The following is a 16186-nucleotide window of genomic DNA, read 5'->3' on the forward strand; positions in this document are numbered from 1 at the left end:
AAATGCATGTATTATTCATATGCTACAAGCTGAAAACCGTCAGATTTTGAGCTAATACAGGGCATTGCTGTTGGAAGTGTATGTCTGTGGAAGAGGGATTGTGCTAGAATAGTTTTTAGATCACCGCTCCTTCCTGTTGTAAAATCCTGATGATTCTCCTCACCTATTCAAAATCACATTTTGCCAGCTGTAGGATGATGTACTTACATAACAAAAGACCAAATCCCCCATTATAATCAAATCCATGTTGAAAAAAATTATCCCTAGATAAAAAACTATCAAAACTAGCTGAGAGGATATACTTTTCAGATCACATCCAGTGGTAGTCTTAGGCCACATCTACACTAGTGAGGTTATAGTGGCACAGTTGTACTGATGCAGCTGTGCCGCTGTAAGATTGCTCTTGTAGCCGCTCTATGCCGATGGGAGAGAGCTCTGCCATCAACATAATTAAACCACTCCCAATGAACGGCGAAAGCTATGTCATTGGGAAAGTTGTCTCCTGCCGACTCAGCACTGTCCACACTGGTTCTTCTGTCGGTGTAACTTATGTCACTCAGAGAGGTGTTTTTTTCACACCTCTGAGCAACATAAGCTATACTGACAAAAGTGCCAGTGTAGACGTAGCCTTAGGCTCTATGCTTCCAGGGTCCCCAAACATACTCATACATTTCACCTACTAGCTGAAGTGAGCCACTGGTTTCATGAAGAACAGAATCTTCAGTGCAGTAGTTTTCGCTTTGTGAAACTGCTGAGCAAATCTCCTGAACAATGGAAATCTTGCTCTTCAACAAAATAGCAGCTATTTTGTTGAAAATCTTCTTCTCTGATGCAATATAAAAACTCCTGGACCAGTAAAATCCGTTCCCCATGCGTCAAGTATCAATCATCAATTTTGGATTCCAGGAACATTACTGGGGGCATATGTCCAAAGGCTGTGTTATATTCCTCCCCCTAAACTATTCAAAAAGCCTTCTTCGTACCTTGTCAAAGAGCAGAAGTAGCCAAGTAAATCTTGTTCTCCATTAGCTAACTGTTTAGCATAAAGATGTAGTTTTGTGATGAATAGTGGTAATAATTGTTTTCTTCTTGTAGTTAAAGCAATTGTATAACTCCAGACCAACATCTTTTTGACTTTCTACAGTTTGTTGTTTTTAAGCTACCAGGGGCTGAAAAAACATAAGACTCAGATATATGGACTTTAAAATACCAATTGTTAACTAATTATAAATTAGAAACCCATTAATAGATTTATGGGAAAATACTCAGAAGATTCAAGTTTTACTCAGAGATTTTGTGCTGAAAATTTGGGACTGGTCGGCTGTGAATTTTATATAAAAATGAAGAGGTTGAAATCCCATGTTAAGTGCAAAATAGAACCTAACTTTAACTATGGAGTTGTTACTGCTCCTCATTACAAATTTCACCATGTCTGTCAAGAAATTCTTGTTAAGGTGTGCACTCTAGAGGATTTGGGACCATACACAGAAACACTCAGCATGCATGTGTAATTCAGTCTTGCCTTACATATAGAAATATGCAACAAAGTAAAAGCTAGATTAAAAAAAAGTCTATACTGTATTTGCAAAGTAATATAATGAATACATTAAACTTTAGTGATATAAATAAAACGGATTTAATAAGTGTTTTTCTTTGTAACAAAGATAGCAAATGAAACATTTGTATTACTGTTCACTGGCTGTTAATTACTAATATTTCTATTTATTCTCTTTTATTCAACTAAGTTACAAGGCCATTCATCTTCTGTTTTGTATTATTTTGCAGACCTTAAAACTGTCAAGCAGAGTCCTAGATAAAATAAGTACTGGACAACTCATTAGTCTCCTTTCCAACAATCTGAACAAATTTGACGAGGTATGTCACTGCTTGTTTAAGCTTCTGTATTTGTTGTATCACAGAAACAAAAGTGAGGGACTGCAAAACTTCAAACAGTTCTAGAAGCGTTAGCATCACCTTGGCGACAGTCAAGCGATGGCAATAAATGGCCAACCGTGGTGAGCTGTGCTCATCTTAAGAAAATCCCAAACTGCATTCCCACCTACATGATGTGTGGGTGTGTAGTCAGGGAGAGGCTGATTCAGACCACGTCTTCTCCCATCTCCTGTCGCCGAGACAGCGGGGTAGCAGCACAAACCTGTAAAGCGAAGAGGGCTAGTAGTAGCATGTGGACTGTACAGTGCTGTGTGTTACTCAGTTGATGGAAAGGCCTAGAAACTCCATGAATTTCAAGTCACAGAGTGTCTGTTTGGCCATCCTATTGGGAGGAGAGGCATGCCACTTCCAACTACAGCTAGCATAAGGCTGAGGTGTGAGGAAGACAGGAAGAGTAGAACTTCTCATGTGATACTTGGGAGGCAATCAGCTACTGTGGTTATGAATACAAGTAGAAACCCTTTGCTAGACAAATACTACCTTGTGCGTCCCTCTCCAAACCTCTTTATAGCACGGCTCCCTCAGGACCTATGCTGTCATACAAATGCTAGTATGATATAGACTTGTACCCCCACCATACAACTTGTATGGCAAATAGCTATTAATCTCTACGGCCAGGATGCTGCAGGCATCAGCCATCTCCTCCCGTCAACTGCTCCCATCCTGCTGCCCCTGCTCCCAAAACCACAGAGCTGCCAACTCACAGAGGGGAATTCTACGCTGCTTGTACATCTCCCTCACTCCCTCTCTGCATGTACCAGCCATTATTGCCTAACACTTGTGAGGTTTTTCATTTCTCAGGATGTGCACTGTCTATGACATTATTTGGCCCTCAGGACTACAGGAGTTGGCCCTAAATCCATCCCAGGGAAAACAAATGAGGGAGATGACCATATAGGGAGCAGGTTGTTTTGAATTAATTGCATATACAGCCTTAGTCACTCTTTCACCGAAATAAGTTACCTTCCATAACAATTTTAAATAATTCTTCATAGGTTCTTTCATATATCTTGTCTCATCTGGCAGTGATTGAAAACATAGAGGGGAGAGGACGGGGGGAATCCTGGTCCCTGTGAAGTCAATGGCCAAACTCCTACATGCCTATATGGGGCCAGGATTTCACTTTGTATTTATACAGCTTCGAGGAGAGTTGTGGACTGAACTTTGTCCCTTGAAAAAAACAAAGCTCATGTATGGAATGTATATATGCATTGGTATGTCCTCAGTGTAATTAACACCCACATTGCTATGTGCTCAGAACCACAAAATCTCCTCTATAAACTTGTTTTACTACTGGAAATTCTTTTCCTATTCTTTGTGCAAATTGTTCAGAGTATCACCTCAATAGCTCTTCTCTCTTTCATATTGTCTGAGTATTTTTGCTGTGGATTTTTGCAGGGGCTAGCATTGGCTCATTTTGTATGGATTGGACCTTTACAAGTGGTGCTACTGATGGGACTGCTGGTGGAGATGTTAGGGCCCACAGCATTTTGTGGACTTTTCTTTGTGATAATCATGGCCCTTTTCCAAGCTGGGTTAGGACGAATGATGATGAAGTACAGGTGACAAAATGTTAAAGATGTTCTAAATAATTGTATGTTTTCACAAGACATATTGCTTTATGATACTTATGGTCCTCATTTAAAAATGTTACTCCGTTAGAGTCTGCTCTTCTGAGGACAGGATTACACACAAAAAAATCTGAAGTAAAGAAAACACAATAGAAGCACTTGAAGAAGGGTAGAAAAATATTATTGGGCTAATGCTGATGTGGTTCTTTAATAGACTAATACATTAATAATTAATTGGTCGTCTTACAATTAGTTTGTAAGATTATTTCACATATGGGGGATAGTCCTGACTGAAATCAATGGGGCTCCATGGTGGGTAAATAAGCACAGAATTTGGTCCTGTTTCCAAATCTTGGTATTTATATAGGTTGGTTGTTTTGCAACTGTGTTTATAGCCATTGCCTTGCAAAGCAAGATCCTAACTTTTTTTTGCCTCTTCATGAAGTAAATAAAATTGAAAGAAAAATGGAGAAAGTCAGAAGGAAATAATGGAAGAAAAAGAGATTTAAAAGCAAACTGGAGATTGGGAGAGCAGGAACACACACCAGAATACAGGAAATTAGATACAAAAATGACTTTAGTAAAGTTCGTTGAGCCAATTCATCCCCAAAGTCAATGGAGGTTCCTCCCTGAAGACAGTGGAGTTCAACCAGGGCTGAATTTAGTCCCTTTTTCTTAATGAACAATGTTTAAAAATAGAATCAAATTCTAAAGATAAAAAGATACTATTGTTAACATACACAAAGCCAGACCTTACTTACCTTACACTGGAATTCCTACTGATATGTCACAAATGAGTAAAATGAGCACAATTTGCCCCATAAAATGGCAGATAAGGCATAACCCTGCATTCCTTGTGAACTCCACATGCCTCTTAATCAGAATTTGGAGGGTGCAAAGAACGCAGGTTCAGGGTCTTATTTATTAACTTTGAGTGTGTAAATATTAAAAATTAAGTATTTAATATGTATAAAGTAGTGAGAAATTTTATAAAATATTAAGACTCATTGTCAATTATGTGAGTCATACTTCCTAGAGTTTTTCTTCATAATGCATTAATTATTTGTCTTTGAATGCACAGTATTATTCACTATTATTATTTAATGCCTCATTATTTTACAGAGACAGGAGGGCAGGAAAGACAAATGAGAGACTTGTGATCACCTCAGAAATAATTGAGAATATACAGTCAGTTAAAGCTTATTGTTGGGAAGATGCAATGGAAAAAATGATTGAAGGCCTTCGAGAGTAAGTGTATTCATTTGTCAGACTCATTTCTATAAGGTTAAAAAAATTAAAATTCTTAGACGCCTATGAATAGCATCCATGGTTACGTTAGTTAGGAAACAAGACCCATCAATATTCATCCTTCATAAATGGGCCATCAGCAGGCAGTGGGAGGAACATTCCCTCACTGTGGTTTTGTTTCTTCCCCAATTTATCAAGTGCAGTATGGAAGTTTTGTGGTTCTATTTTTTGCTTTCTCCAAACCATTTGATAAAAGCAACTCTAAATGACAGGGCATGAGTGGAGATGGTCCATTGGTCTGTTATTTCCATCTTGCTGTATAAAGCAACTAGCCCCCTCAGATGGTGTTTTATGTATTCTAAAAGGAATGCAGAGGAAAAACTCCCATTCTGGGCTTGGAAAGAGCTGGTTTTTTTCATCTCTAAAACGTTGATGGTTATGGAAAAAAAATCAGAAGACCTGACTGCTTAGCTATATGTAACTGACATTCAATGTTACCATTTAACAGGTATAGGTAAAGGCAATCCTAGCATCTGTATTTGTTTCTAGCTAACCTATTCCTTACCCTACCAAAAAAATGGTATCTGTGAGATTATGATTATTCAAGGCTTTCTTCCAGTTCTGAAGCAGAGGTATGAATCCTCTGCAGCTATTTTGCACAGACTTCATTAAAGACCCCTTCAAATCTTGTAATACAAGGCTGTTGGGGTCATGTCATGCTTAAGAGTTAGAAGTACTCCTGCTTTATATGGCTATACTGGACTTATAAATGTGATAATCTGGGAGATCTTTGTGCAACTACCCATTTTAACCTCCAGAGCTGAAAGTATAAATCACTACAGTTTGAGCCACAGAGCCAGGCTCCCTACAGAAGAGCTGTAACAGATTCACAACCAGTACAGATCGGGCATGGTGGGGAGGAAGGGACATAACACATGCTGGCTGGTGGGTTACTCTTGCATCAAACCTATCGGAGTAGTGCATCTACTCCCACAGAAAGAGTAGGAATTAAGCTTCAGGTGTGTGGCTGGGAAAATAATAAAAAAGAACAGAAGAAATGTAAGGACCATGTTTCATGTAAATAAAAGGAATGAAATAATATTATTACCCAAACATGTCCTTATTGTTCAGCTGCTTATGTTGTGCCTTTTAAATGGCAACCCATAGAAAGTGCAGCGCTTGTTTCCTTCAGTGCAGAGAAGTCCTTGAAAATGATGGTACCTGTAATCTATTTTGATTCAATATGGGCTGAGAGGCTGAGTTTGGATCCAGATCTGAATTAGGGTTGGCTGAGGTTCAGATTCCAGGCTGAATCAAGGCTAGGTCCTAGATCTCATAGAACCAAAAACTCATGAGTTGTTCTTGTGAGATTTGGGCCAAACCTTGTGAGTAAGTACTAAAGAAATGAATAGAGATGTATATCCCTACAACTGAATGTTGCACAAATCTGTAGAAAGGCTATTCTGTATTATATTCCACAGGTTTATTGACCCTATTAAGTTTTTAAAGAACCCCATTGGTTTAATAACTCTTGTTAAGTTATGTATGACTTTCTTTAAGAGAAAATGGCAAAAATTTCATGAGAACATCTTACCTCACATACACTTTCTTCCCTCTTGGGCCACCCCACAGAGCAGCAAGTGGGCCCTTGACCCTGTTCATCTACACACCAGCCATTAGTGCTAGCTACCCTGAAAGTGTGTAGAGCAGAAACACTCCTCTGGAATGGTATGGCTCTGCACTGCCACCAACACAGGCTGTGCCTTAAAAGCACAAATGAGCTCATACTAATGGTAAATCCCCTCCACAACAGGAATCTGAACAATACCTCTATACATCCCTTCCAGAAATGCCAGAGAAGTGGCACGGCCTTTTGAACAAGTCAAGATGTCCAGACAGGTTAAAAAAAAAAAAAAATCTGGGCTCTGGCAGAGCAACAGAGGAAGTGAATTCCAAAAATTCAGGTGCCCTTATAGGAAAAAAAATCACCACTACCATCTTTTGAGCAATCCCCTCTCATTTAAAGCAAGACAATTTGGGCATCTGTGCTGTTTACAACTGTTTAAATAGGATATGAAAACACAGGTAGTCTCCCGGGCAAGCTTGTTCCAAACCATTTTGGATTTTAAAAGGTTAGTGAGCTTCTAGAGACACAGAATTCCTATTACTAAACATCCTGGGAGCTCCAGTGATGAGACACATCTCTGATGACGTATATTCACTGAATGATTAAACTCAGACATCTAAGGTTGAAATAGTGGGATAAAGGGTGCACGAAAGCTCAGCCTATTTCTATCATTTTATGGCGCTGCTATCAGGAAGCTTCTTGCAGTTTAGCACAACGAGATAAGAAAATGTTGTTCTCCAGTGTGTTTCACATAGTCCTAGTGGGTTTTTTTTCTACATACCTGCAAAGCAGTGCTTTTTGTGTTATACACTTCCTTATCCCCATCCCACCCCAAATTCAGGTTTTTCCTAGAGATTTAGTTTTCTTCTTTTCACTTTAATCCCTGGTGCTTCTCTTCTCTCCCCGCCCTTTCTCCCCCTTTTTCTCTCCATTCTCTGACTCTTTGTATTTTTGCTGTACTTGACAAACTTATGTTTGCTAAAAACTTTAATAAAAGGATCTCTTCTGCTGGCAGTTCTCTAAAGCAGCATATCAGTTAATCTAAATTTCCCATTTTCTATGGATGCCATGACTAAGAAAGATGTACAAAACCTAATCTATCTAGAAGGGAGTAACCTCAGCAACCTGTTGCTGTTAAATCCACATGAAGATAATAGGCCCAATCCCTGTCCTCAGTAAGAATTTTATCTCAATAAGGACAGAGGGCCAAATCCTACTCTCCTGCCAGAGAAAGGTTGGAAGACTGGGAAAGTCCCTGAATTTCCTCCGAATTATCCTGGACAAGGTTTGCCCACTACAGACCAGGTAGGGGTATGATGCTCCTTGCTGGCAAGGAGTTGCAGAGAAACCCTGCCCTTTTCAGAATATTAGCTCAGGGACCGAGTCCCTCTCTATTAGGTTCTGGACCTCTCTGCCCATCAACTGTGGTAACATGACTCCTATTAAGAGTCATGCTTCTTTTGGTTTCCCAAGCATGCCTGGCCCAAGACCTCCTCTCGGCAAATTCATCAGTGGAGTAAGATGCCATGTGAGAGATTTCTGACTATCTATGTGGGAATAACCTTGTTGCTCCATCTAGGTTGCATTTCCATAGTTTGTTTATGAGCAGGTCATGGGAGACAGTATCAAAAGCCTTACTAAAGGCAAAATAGACCATGTCAACCACTTCCCCCCATCCACAAGGCTTGTTACACTGTTAAAGAAAGCTATCAGTTTGGTTTTACATGTGAGACTGCTTGTATTAGCTACATCAGATGTTAGCAAAGTAGGACCTGTTGCTGCTGCAGGTAGCCCGGTCCTACAGATAGCATTTTCACACACACACACACACACACACACACACACACACACACACACACACACGTAAGAAACTGCAATCTGTAGGGTTGTGCTACCTGTAACACTGGAATCTGATGACTGCTATCTTTAGGAATTAGCTACATCAGATGGCCTTTTCTTTTTTTTTTTTTTTTTTTAGCAAAGTCGGACCTGTCGCTGCTGCATATGTTTCTGGATGGTACAAGGCCCTGGAATCTAATGTATATACATTAACCCTCATGGGGCACATCACTGTACAAAAAAAGTTGTGTCTGTGCCTGTAGTGGGGCGGCTTCCCCACTCCGATAAGCAGGGAGTTAAAAGCAGTCAAGCTAGCCAGGGTCCATATTTCTAGCCTCAGATACAAACGTTACATGTTGGATAAACACAGTCAATAGGTCTTAAGTTTTGCAATGATACCCCACATCAGCCATCTTGCATAAAGTATATATTAGCTACGTCATATCCATATCATAAGCATATTTTCATAAAGAAAGTAGAGTATAATGTCACACCCCACATGTACGTTTGCTGATCTGCAAATAGTAAAGGACCATGCACTTTTGGGTGCAAACGCTCATGACAGTAGTGCAGAGCCATGCAAGCTCCATGATTCTGTGTGAGATGGAAGACAGTGAGGGGGGCCAGGCAGGTTTGTGCGTTTAGAAAAAAAGGGGTAAATATTATGTATATGTTTATGTATGGGATAAATATAAAATTAGTGGAAGGTTAACAATGTCTTATAAGAAGTTGGATCCCAGGGCCACAACCACCCCTGTCTGACCTGTTTGGTACCCAGCATACACTGCCAAACCAAAGCTTCCCAAAATACAGTGAGATATCTATTCATGGTGCACCTCACTCTAAATCTATACAAGTGCTTCTGGTGAGTACCCTGACTGCTGAGACAAGGAGTCCAGGAGACATGCACACAAGTGACATAGTAACTGTAGTGACTCTATGCTGACATAACTTGCCAGGATTATCTACACTGGCAGTTAAAGCGCTCTAACTAGCTGGTTTAGGGGGTGTGAAAAATCAGCCCCCCTGAGCAAGTTTGAGTGCTTTAAAGCGCTAGTGTAGACAGGCTCGGCTCCCAGTGCTCAGAGCTAATCCCTTGTCGAGGTGGATAACCTGCGGCAGCACTTTGAACTTTGTAGTGTAGACGTAGCCTCAGGAGATTAGATCAGACAAAGAGGGGTTGCATTGACTAGGCATTGGGATGCCTGTGTCTTTAAGAACCCAGCCCTGGGAAGCTGATGCTGAGAGGTCCTGTCTGTCAGAGGGGAAATAAAAAAAGCCCCTTTGCCCCCCACCATTTTTGCAAACACTGGTGTCTGAATCCACTGGGGTAACTGTTACCCACTGTGCCCCTGCCTGTGCCAGATTTTGCCCTCTGTCATCCTCTGCCAGCACTTTACCCCGAGCTTAACTCCTGCTCCTCCCCCCCGCCAGCCCTGATTTTGTCCTTTGGCCCCTCTCCTAATCTTGCCTCCAGCTGCTTGACCCCTCTGACCAGTCAATGTCCGTCCCCTGCTCAGAACCTGGCCACCCCCACTGCTCCCATTTGCTCCCTTTGCCCCTTTTTAACCCCTGTAAATAGCAGTCAGCAGATTTTTATGGCTAATAAGGGCAGGTTAAAGGACAGTGGCTTCAGCAGATGTTATTGAGCATGCTCAGTTCGTGTGACCATACAAAAAAGCCACTTTGCTCAAATAAAAAAGCCTCTTGCCCCCCCAACAAACTATTTTGCAAACACTGGTGTCTCAGTCCCACTGGGTAACTGTTACCCTCTGTGCTCCGCCTGTGCTGGGTTTTGCCCTCTAACACCCTCTGCCAGCGCCTCACTCCTGGGTTTAACTCTGCCTCCTCCCCCACTCATTCCTGATTTTGCGCTTTAACCCCTCTCCTAATGCTGCCTCCAGCTGCTTGATGCCCCTGACCAGTAAATTTCCACCCTGCTGCTCAGACCCTGGCCACCCCCCTCCTCTGATTCACCCTCTTTGCCATTTTTTAACCCCCTGTCAAAAGCAGGCCTCAGAATCCTGTGGCTAATAAGGGCAGGGTGAAGGGCAGTGGCTCAGTACACTGTAAGTAGCACATTACTATGGAGAGCACTTTACCGGTGCTCCAGCGCGATAAGGAGTCAGGGAGCAGGGGGGGTTGATAGAGGGCAGGGGAGTTTGGGGAGTGGTGGTGGTCAGGGGGCAGGGGGTGGATAGGGGTCAGGGTGGTCAGAGGGCGAGTAACACGGGGGTTGAATGGGGGCAGGGGTCCTTGGGGGGCAGTCAGAAAGGAGGGGGAGTTGGATGGGGTGGTGGGGCGCAGCCAGGGGCAGGTGTCCTGGGGGTGGTTAGGGAGAAAGGGTGGTTGGATGGGGCAGGGGTCCCGGGGGGGCAGTCAGGAAGGAGAGGAGGGGTTGGATGGGGTGGTGGGACGCAATCAGGGGTAGGGGTTCCAGGGGCAGTCAGGGGACAGGGAGTGTGGGGGGGATGGATGGCGAGGGGTCCTGGGGGGGCTGTCAGGGAACAGGGGATGTTGGATGGGGCAGAAGTCCCAGGGTGGGGGTCAGGGGGCAAGAAGCAGGGGGGCGGGGGAGGCACAGCCTCCCCTAACCGGCTCTCCATACGATTTCCAAAATCTGATGTGGCCCTCAGGCCAAAAAGTTTGCCCACCCCTATGCTAAATATTGGAGTATTTTATATTAAGACAGAGTATAGACTTGTTGGGCAAAATTATGCCCTGAGAAATGCCAGTGGGAGTTGCATAAGGGTATGTCTACACTACGAAATTAGGTCGATATTATAGAAGTAGATTTTTAGAAATTGATTTTATACAGTAGATTATGTATGTCCACACTAAGCACATTAAGTTGGCGCAGTGCGTCCTCATTACCATGGCTAGCATCGACTTACGGAGCGGTGCACTGTGGGTAGCTATCCCACAGTTCCCTCAGTCTCCGCCACCCATTGGAATTCTGGTTTAAGCTCCCAATGCCTGATGGGGCAAAAACATTGTTGCGGGTGGTTTTGGGTACATGTCATCAATCGCCCCTCTTTCTGTGAAAGCAACGGCAGACAATCGTTTCGTGCCTTTTTTCCGTGCGGACGCCATACTGCTTTCAGCAGATGGTGCAGTAGGACTGCTAATTGTCATCGTCAACCACTTTTGGTGCAACTCTGCTCTGCTGCTATTGTCTCAATAGCGAATTTCTCCATGTTGTCTTCATGGGCTCCCGGGTATGTGTGTTCTTCCTCGGGAAATGTGTGTGGTGCTAACCGTCATCATCTACCGCTTCCGCTACAACTCTGCTCTTCTGCTCTTATGAATCTACCTCGCAGGTCCTCTTGTTGTTCTCTATAAATATCTATTTTCATGGCATCCATTGTCAGCCACTGCTTCCGCTGCAACTCTGCTCTCCTGCAGACGCCATACCAAGGCAAGCATGGAGCCCACTCAGATCTCTGCAGCAGTTATGAGCATTGTAAACACCTTGCACATTATCCTGAAGTATGTGAAGAACCAGAACCAGCAAAAGCAGGCAAGGAGGCGATGGCAGTGTGGTGACGAGAGTGATGAGGACATGGATACAGACTTCTCTCAAAGTCCGGGCACTGGCAATTTCGACATCCTGGTGGCAATGGGGCAGGCTCATGCCATGGAATGCTGATTCTGGGCCCGGGAAACAAGCACAGACTGGTGGGACTGCACAGTGTTGCAGGTCTCGGATGATTCCCCGTGGCCGCGAAACTTTTGCATGCGTGAGGGCACTTTCATGGAACTTTGTGACTTTGCTTTCCCCTGCCCTGAAGCACAAGAATACCAAGATGAGAGTAGCCCTCACAGTTCACAAGCGAGTGATAATAGCCCTCTGGAAGCTTGTAACGTCAGACAACTACTGGTCAGTCAGGAATCAATTTGGAATGGGCAAATCTACTGTGGGGGCTGCTGTGATCCAAGTAGCCAACACAATCACTGAGCTGCTGCTATCAAGGGTAGTGACTCTGGGAAATGTGCAGGTCATAGTAGATGGCTTTGCTGCAATGGGATTCCCTAACTGTGGTGGAGCGATAGACGGAATGCATATCCCTATCTTGGGACTGGATCACCTTGGCAGCCAGTACGTAAACCACAAGGGGTACTTTTTAATGGTGCTGCAAGCACTGGTGGATCACAAGGGACATTTCACCGACATCAATGTGGGATGGCCGGGAAAGGTACATGACGCTCGCATCTTCAGGAACTCTGGTCTGTTTGAACAGCTGCAGGAAGGGACTTACTTTCCAGACCAGAAAATAACTGTTGGGAATGTTGAAATGCCTATAGTTATCCCCTTAATGCCATGGCTCATGAAGCCATACACAGGCACCCTGGACAGTAGTCAGGAGCTGTTCAACTACAGGCTTAGCAAGTGCAGAATGGGTGTAGAATGTGCATTTGGATGTTTAAAAGTGCGCTGGTGTAGTTTACTGACTCGGTTAGACCTCAGTGAAACCAATATTCCCATTGTTATTGTTGCTTGCTGTGTGCTCCACGATGTCTGTGAGAGTGAGGGGGAGATATTTATGGCGGGGTGGGAGGTTGAGGCAAATTGCCTGGCTGCTGATTATGTGCAGCCAGACACCAGGGTGATTAGAAGAGCACAGCAGGGTGCGCTGCGCATCAGAGAAACTTTGAAAACCAGTTTCATGACTGGCCAGGCTATGGTGTGACAGTTCTGTTTGTTTCTCCTTGTTGAAAACCCACCCGCTTGGTTCACTCTACTTCCTTGTAAGCCAACTGCCCTCCCCCCTTCGATCACCACTTGCAGAGGCAATAAAGTCATTGTTGTTTCAAAATCATGCATTCTTTGTTAATTCATCACACAAATAGGGGGATAACTGCCCAGGTAGCCCGGGATGGGTGGGGGAGGAGGGAAGCACTGGGTGGGGTGGTGGATGAGGGGAGGAGGGAAGGACAAGGCCACACTGCACTTCAAAACTTATTCAATGCCAGCCTTCTGTTGCTTGGGCAATCCTCTGGGGTGGAGTGGTTGGGTACCTGGAGTCCCGTTCCCCCCGCGTTCTTGGGCATCTGGGTGAGGAGGCTATGGAACTTGGAGAGGAGTGTGGGCGGTTACACAGGGGCTGTAGTGGCAGTCTGCGCTCCTGCTGCCTTTTCTGCAGCTCCACCATGCCGAAGCATATCAGTTTGATCCCCCAGTAGCCTCAGCATTGCATCCTGCCTCCTCTCATCATGCTACCGCCACCTCTCCTCTTGCTCCCACAACCTCTCATCTTGCTCGTCCCTCCTGTCCTCGCGTTCATTTTCTGCTTTCCTGGACTCTGTCATTGTTTGCCTCCACACATTCAGCTAAGCTCTTTCAGTGCAGGAAGACTGCATGACTCAAAGAACATTTCATTGCGAGTGCATTTTTTTTGCCTTCTTATCTGTGCTAGCCTCTGGGCTGGAGATGATAGGGGGAGCGTTGAAACATTTGCAGCTGCAGGAGGAAAAAAAGGGAGAGTAATATTTAAGAGACACATTTTAGAGAACAATGGGTAGACTCTTTCATGGTGAACCAAGCTGTTAACATTACATAGCACATGTGCTTTCGGTACAAGGTCGCATTTTGCCTCTTATATTGAGGGCCTGCCGGTTTGGTGTGAGAGATCACACACGCAGGGCCGGGCAACAGAATTCAGCTTGCAGGCAGCCATGGTAAGCCACAGTCTTTTGGCTTCTTCAACCTTCATAACATGTGGGAATGGTTTCAAACAGCAGCACCTTCCTTTCCCATACCAACCACCTGTTGGGTTGGCCATTTAAAAGGAGGGGCTGTGGTTTTCGGGTTAACATGCAGCACAAACTCCCCCCCCTCCAATTCTCTGGGATGATCGCTTATCCCCTCCTCCCACTGCGTGACTAGTATCAGGGAAGATCCCTGACAGCCAAACGCGAACAGCTCAGTATGAATGGCTCCCGCCTCCCACCAAGTGGCTAAAAGCGGGGATGATTTCTTTTCAGCCACAGGCAAACAGCCCAGCAGGAATGGCCACCTCTGAATGTTCCCTTAATAATGTCCCTGGAGGATTTCCGCTCCATCCACAGACACGTTAACAGAGTTTTCAAGTAGCTGTTCTGGCCGTGAATGCATCCCAAGTCTTCAGGGCAAATTAATCATTAAATATGCTTGCTTTTAAACCATGTATTATATTTACAAAGGTACACTCACCAGAGGTGCCTTCTCCAGCTTCCCGGTCTGGGAGCCCGCCAGGGTGATAAACAGTTCCTGGCTGTCGGGGAGAACGGTTTCTCCACTTGCCTGTTGTGCACTATCCTCCTTCTCCTCCTCATCTTCCTTGTCCCCAGAATCCTCATCCCTGTTGCATGCAGGTCCCCTTGCAGGTCCCCATGGACAAGGGTGGGGTAGTGGTAGGGGCATCCCCTAGAATTGCATGCAGCTCATCATAGAAGCGGCATGTCTGGGGCTCTGACCCGGAGTGGCCATTTGCCTCTTTGGTTTTTTGGTAGGCTTGCCTGAGCTCCTTAATTTTCATGCGGCACTGCTGTGGGTCCCTGTTATAGCCTCTGTCCATCGTGCCCTTGGAGATTTTTTTCAAATATTTTGGCATTTTGTCTTTTGGAACGGAGTTCTGATAGCACGGATTCATCTCCCCATACAGCGATCAGATCCAGTACCTCCTGTTCGGTCCATGCTGGAGCTCTTTTGCAATTCTAGGACTGCATGCCACTTGTGCTGATGAGCTCTGCATGGTCACCTCTACTGATGAGCTCGCCACGCTGGCAAAACAGGAAATGAAATTCAAAAGTTCCCGGTGCTTTTCCTGTGTATCTGGCTAGTGCATCTGAGTTGAAAGTGCTGTCTAGAGCAGTCACAGTGGAGTACTCTGGGATAGCTCCCGGAGGCCAATACCATCGAATTGCATCCACACTACCCCAAATTCAACCCAGTGATGTCAATTTCAGCACTAATCCCCTCGTCAGGGAGGAGTACAGAAATCAATTTTAAGAGCTCTTTAAGTCGACAAAAATGGCTTAGTCGTGTGGACGTTAAATCGATCTAACACTGCTAAATTTGACCTAAACTCGTAGTGTAGACCAGGGCTTAGTGTATCTGCTTCCCTTTCCTCAAGCTTTCACACTAATAGTAGGAATGGGGTCACTTCTTCAGTAGTCTTGGAAAGTAATGACAAACATGGACACATAGTTAAGCCTGTGTCACTAAATTTTTCACCCACCTTTCTGTCACTATGAACAATGAATCTTTACACTTCTTTTTTTAACAGAACTGAACTGAAACTGACCCGAAAAGCTGCATATGTGAGATATTTCAACAGTTCAGCCTTCTTCTTCTCAGGTTTTTTTGTGGTGTTTTTGTGTGTGCTTCCCCTTGCACTGACACATGGAATTATCGTCCGAAAAATATTTACCACCATCTCATTCTGCATTGTTCTTCGAATGACAGTCACTAGGCAGTTCCCCGGGGCTGTGCAGACATGGTATGACTCTCTTGGAGCAATCAACAAAATACAGGTACTGTACATAAACTAAGATCCTTCCAGATACAAAACCTAATCCTTTATAGTACCTTATTTTGTCAATCCCTCATCAAAAGTACACAGTTTCATATAACATGAATTGCTTTTATGGTTTTCTGATCTAAAGTCACCTCAGAACCACAGTCTTTAAATGGGAAGCACTTCCAAGTTATTGCCTCTTACCTGTAGAATAAATCTTTCAGCAGAATTTAAACATGACAAGGGGCAGTCTTACAATTGTTGCATACCTCAAACACCCACTATGTCAACAGTAGTTTTGGATGTGTGCAGTGAATTCAAGATGGGGTCTTATGGGATGGATCATTTAAAAATGCTGTTTCAGATCTCTCTTGGAATTCTTATATTATTTTTTGTCCAAATCTCATCAGCTCTCTCCATTTTTTTTGTTAAAGTTATTGAATATAATA

The 16186-nt window shown here is 44.0% G+C and overlaps 1 protein-coding gene across 1 annotated transcript in view; it reads left to right on the forward strand.

Annotated features, from left to right (window-relative positions):
* Positions 1-16186, forward strand: part of CFTR (CF transmembrane conductance regulator) — a 144345-nt gene that overhangs the window by 24698 nt on the left and 103461 nt on the right. Inside the window, exons 5-8 of the mRNA XM_084613660.1 lie at positions 1786-1875; positions 3352-3515; positions 4647-4772; positions 15507-15753. Coding sequence (XP_084469786.1) covers positions 1786-1875; positions 3352-3515; positions 4647-4772; positions 15507-15753 — 627 coding nt within the window. The remainder of the gene's footprint in view (positions 1-1785; positions 1876-3351; positions 3516-4646; positions 4773-15506; positions 15754-16186) is intronic.

Source organism: Lepidochelys olivacea (genome assembly GCF_965140295.1).
Source record: "Lepidochelys olivacea isolate rLepOli2 genome assembly, chromosome: 1".
Lineage (NCBI taxonomy): Eukaryota > Metazoa > Chordata > Testudines > Cheloniidae > Lepidochelys > Lepidochelys olivacea.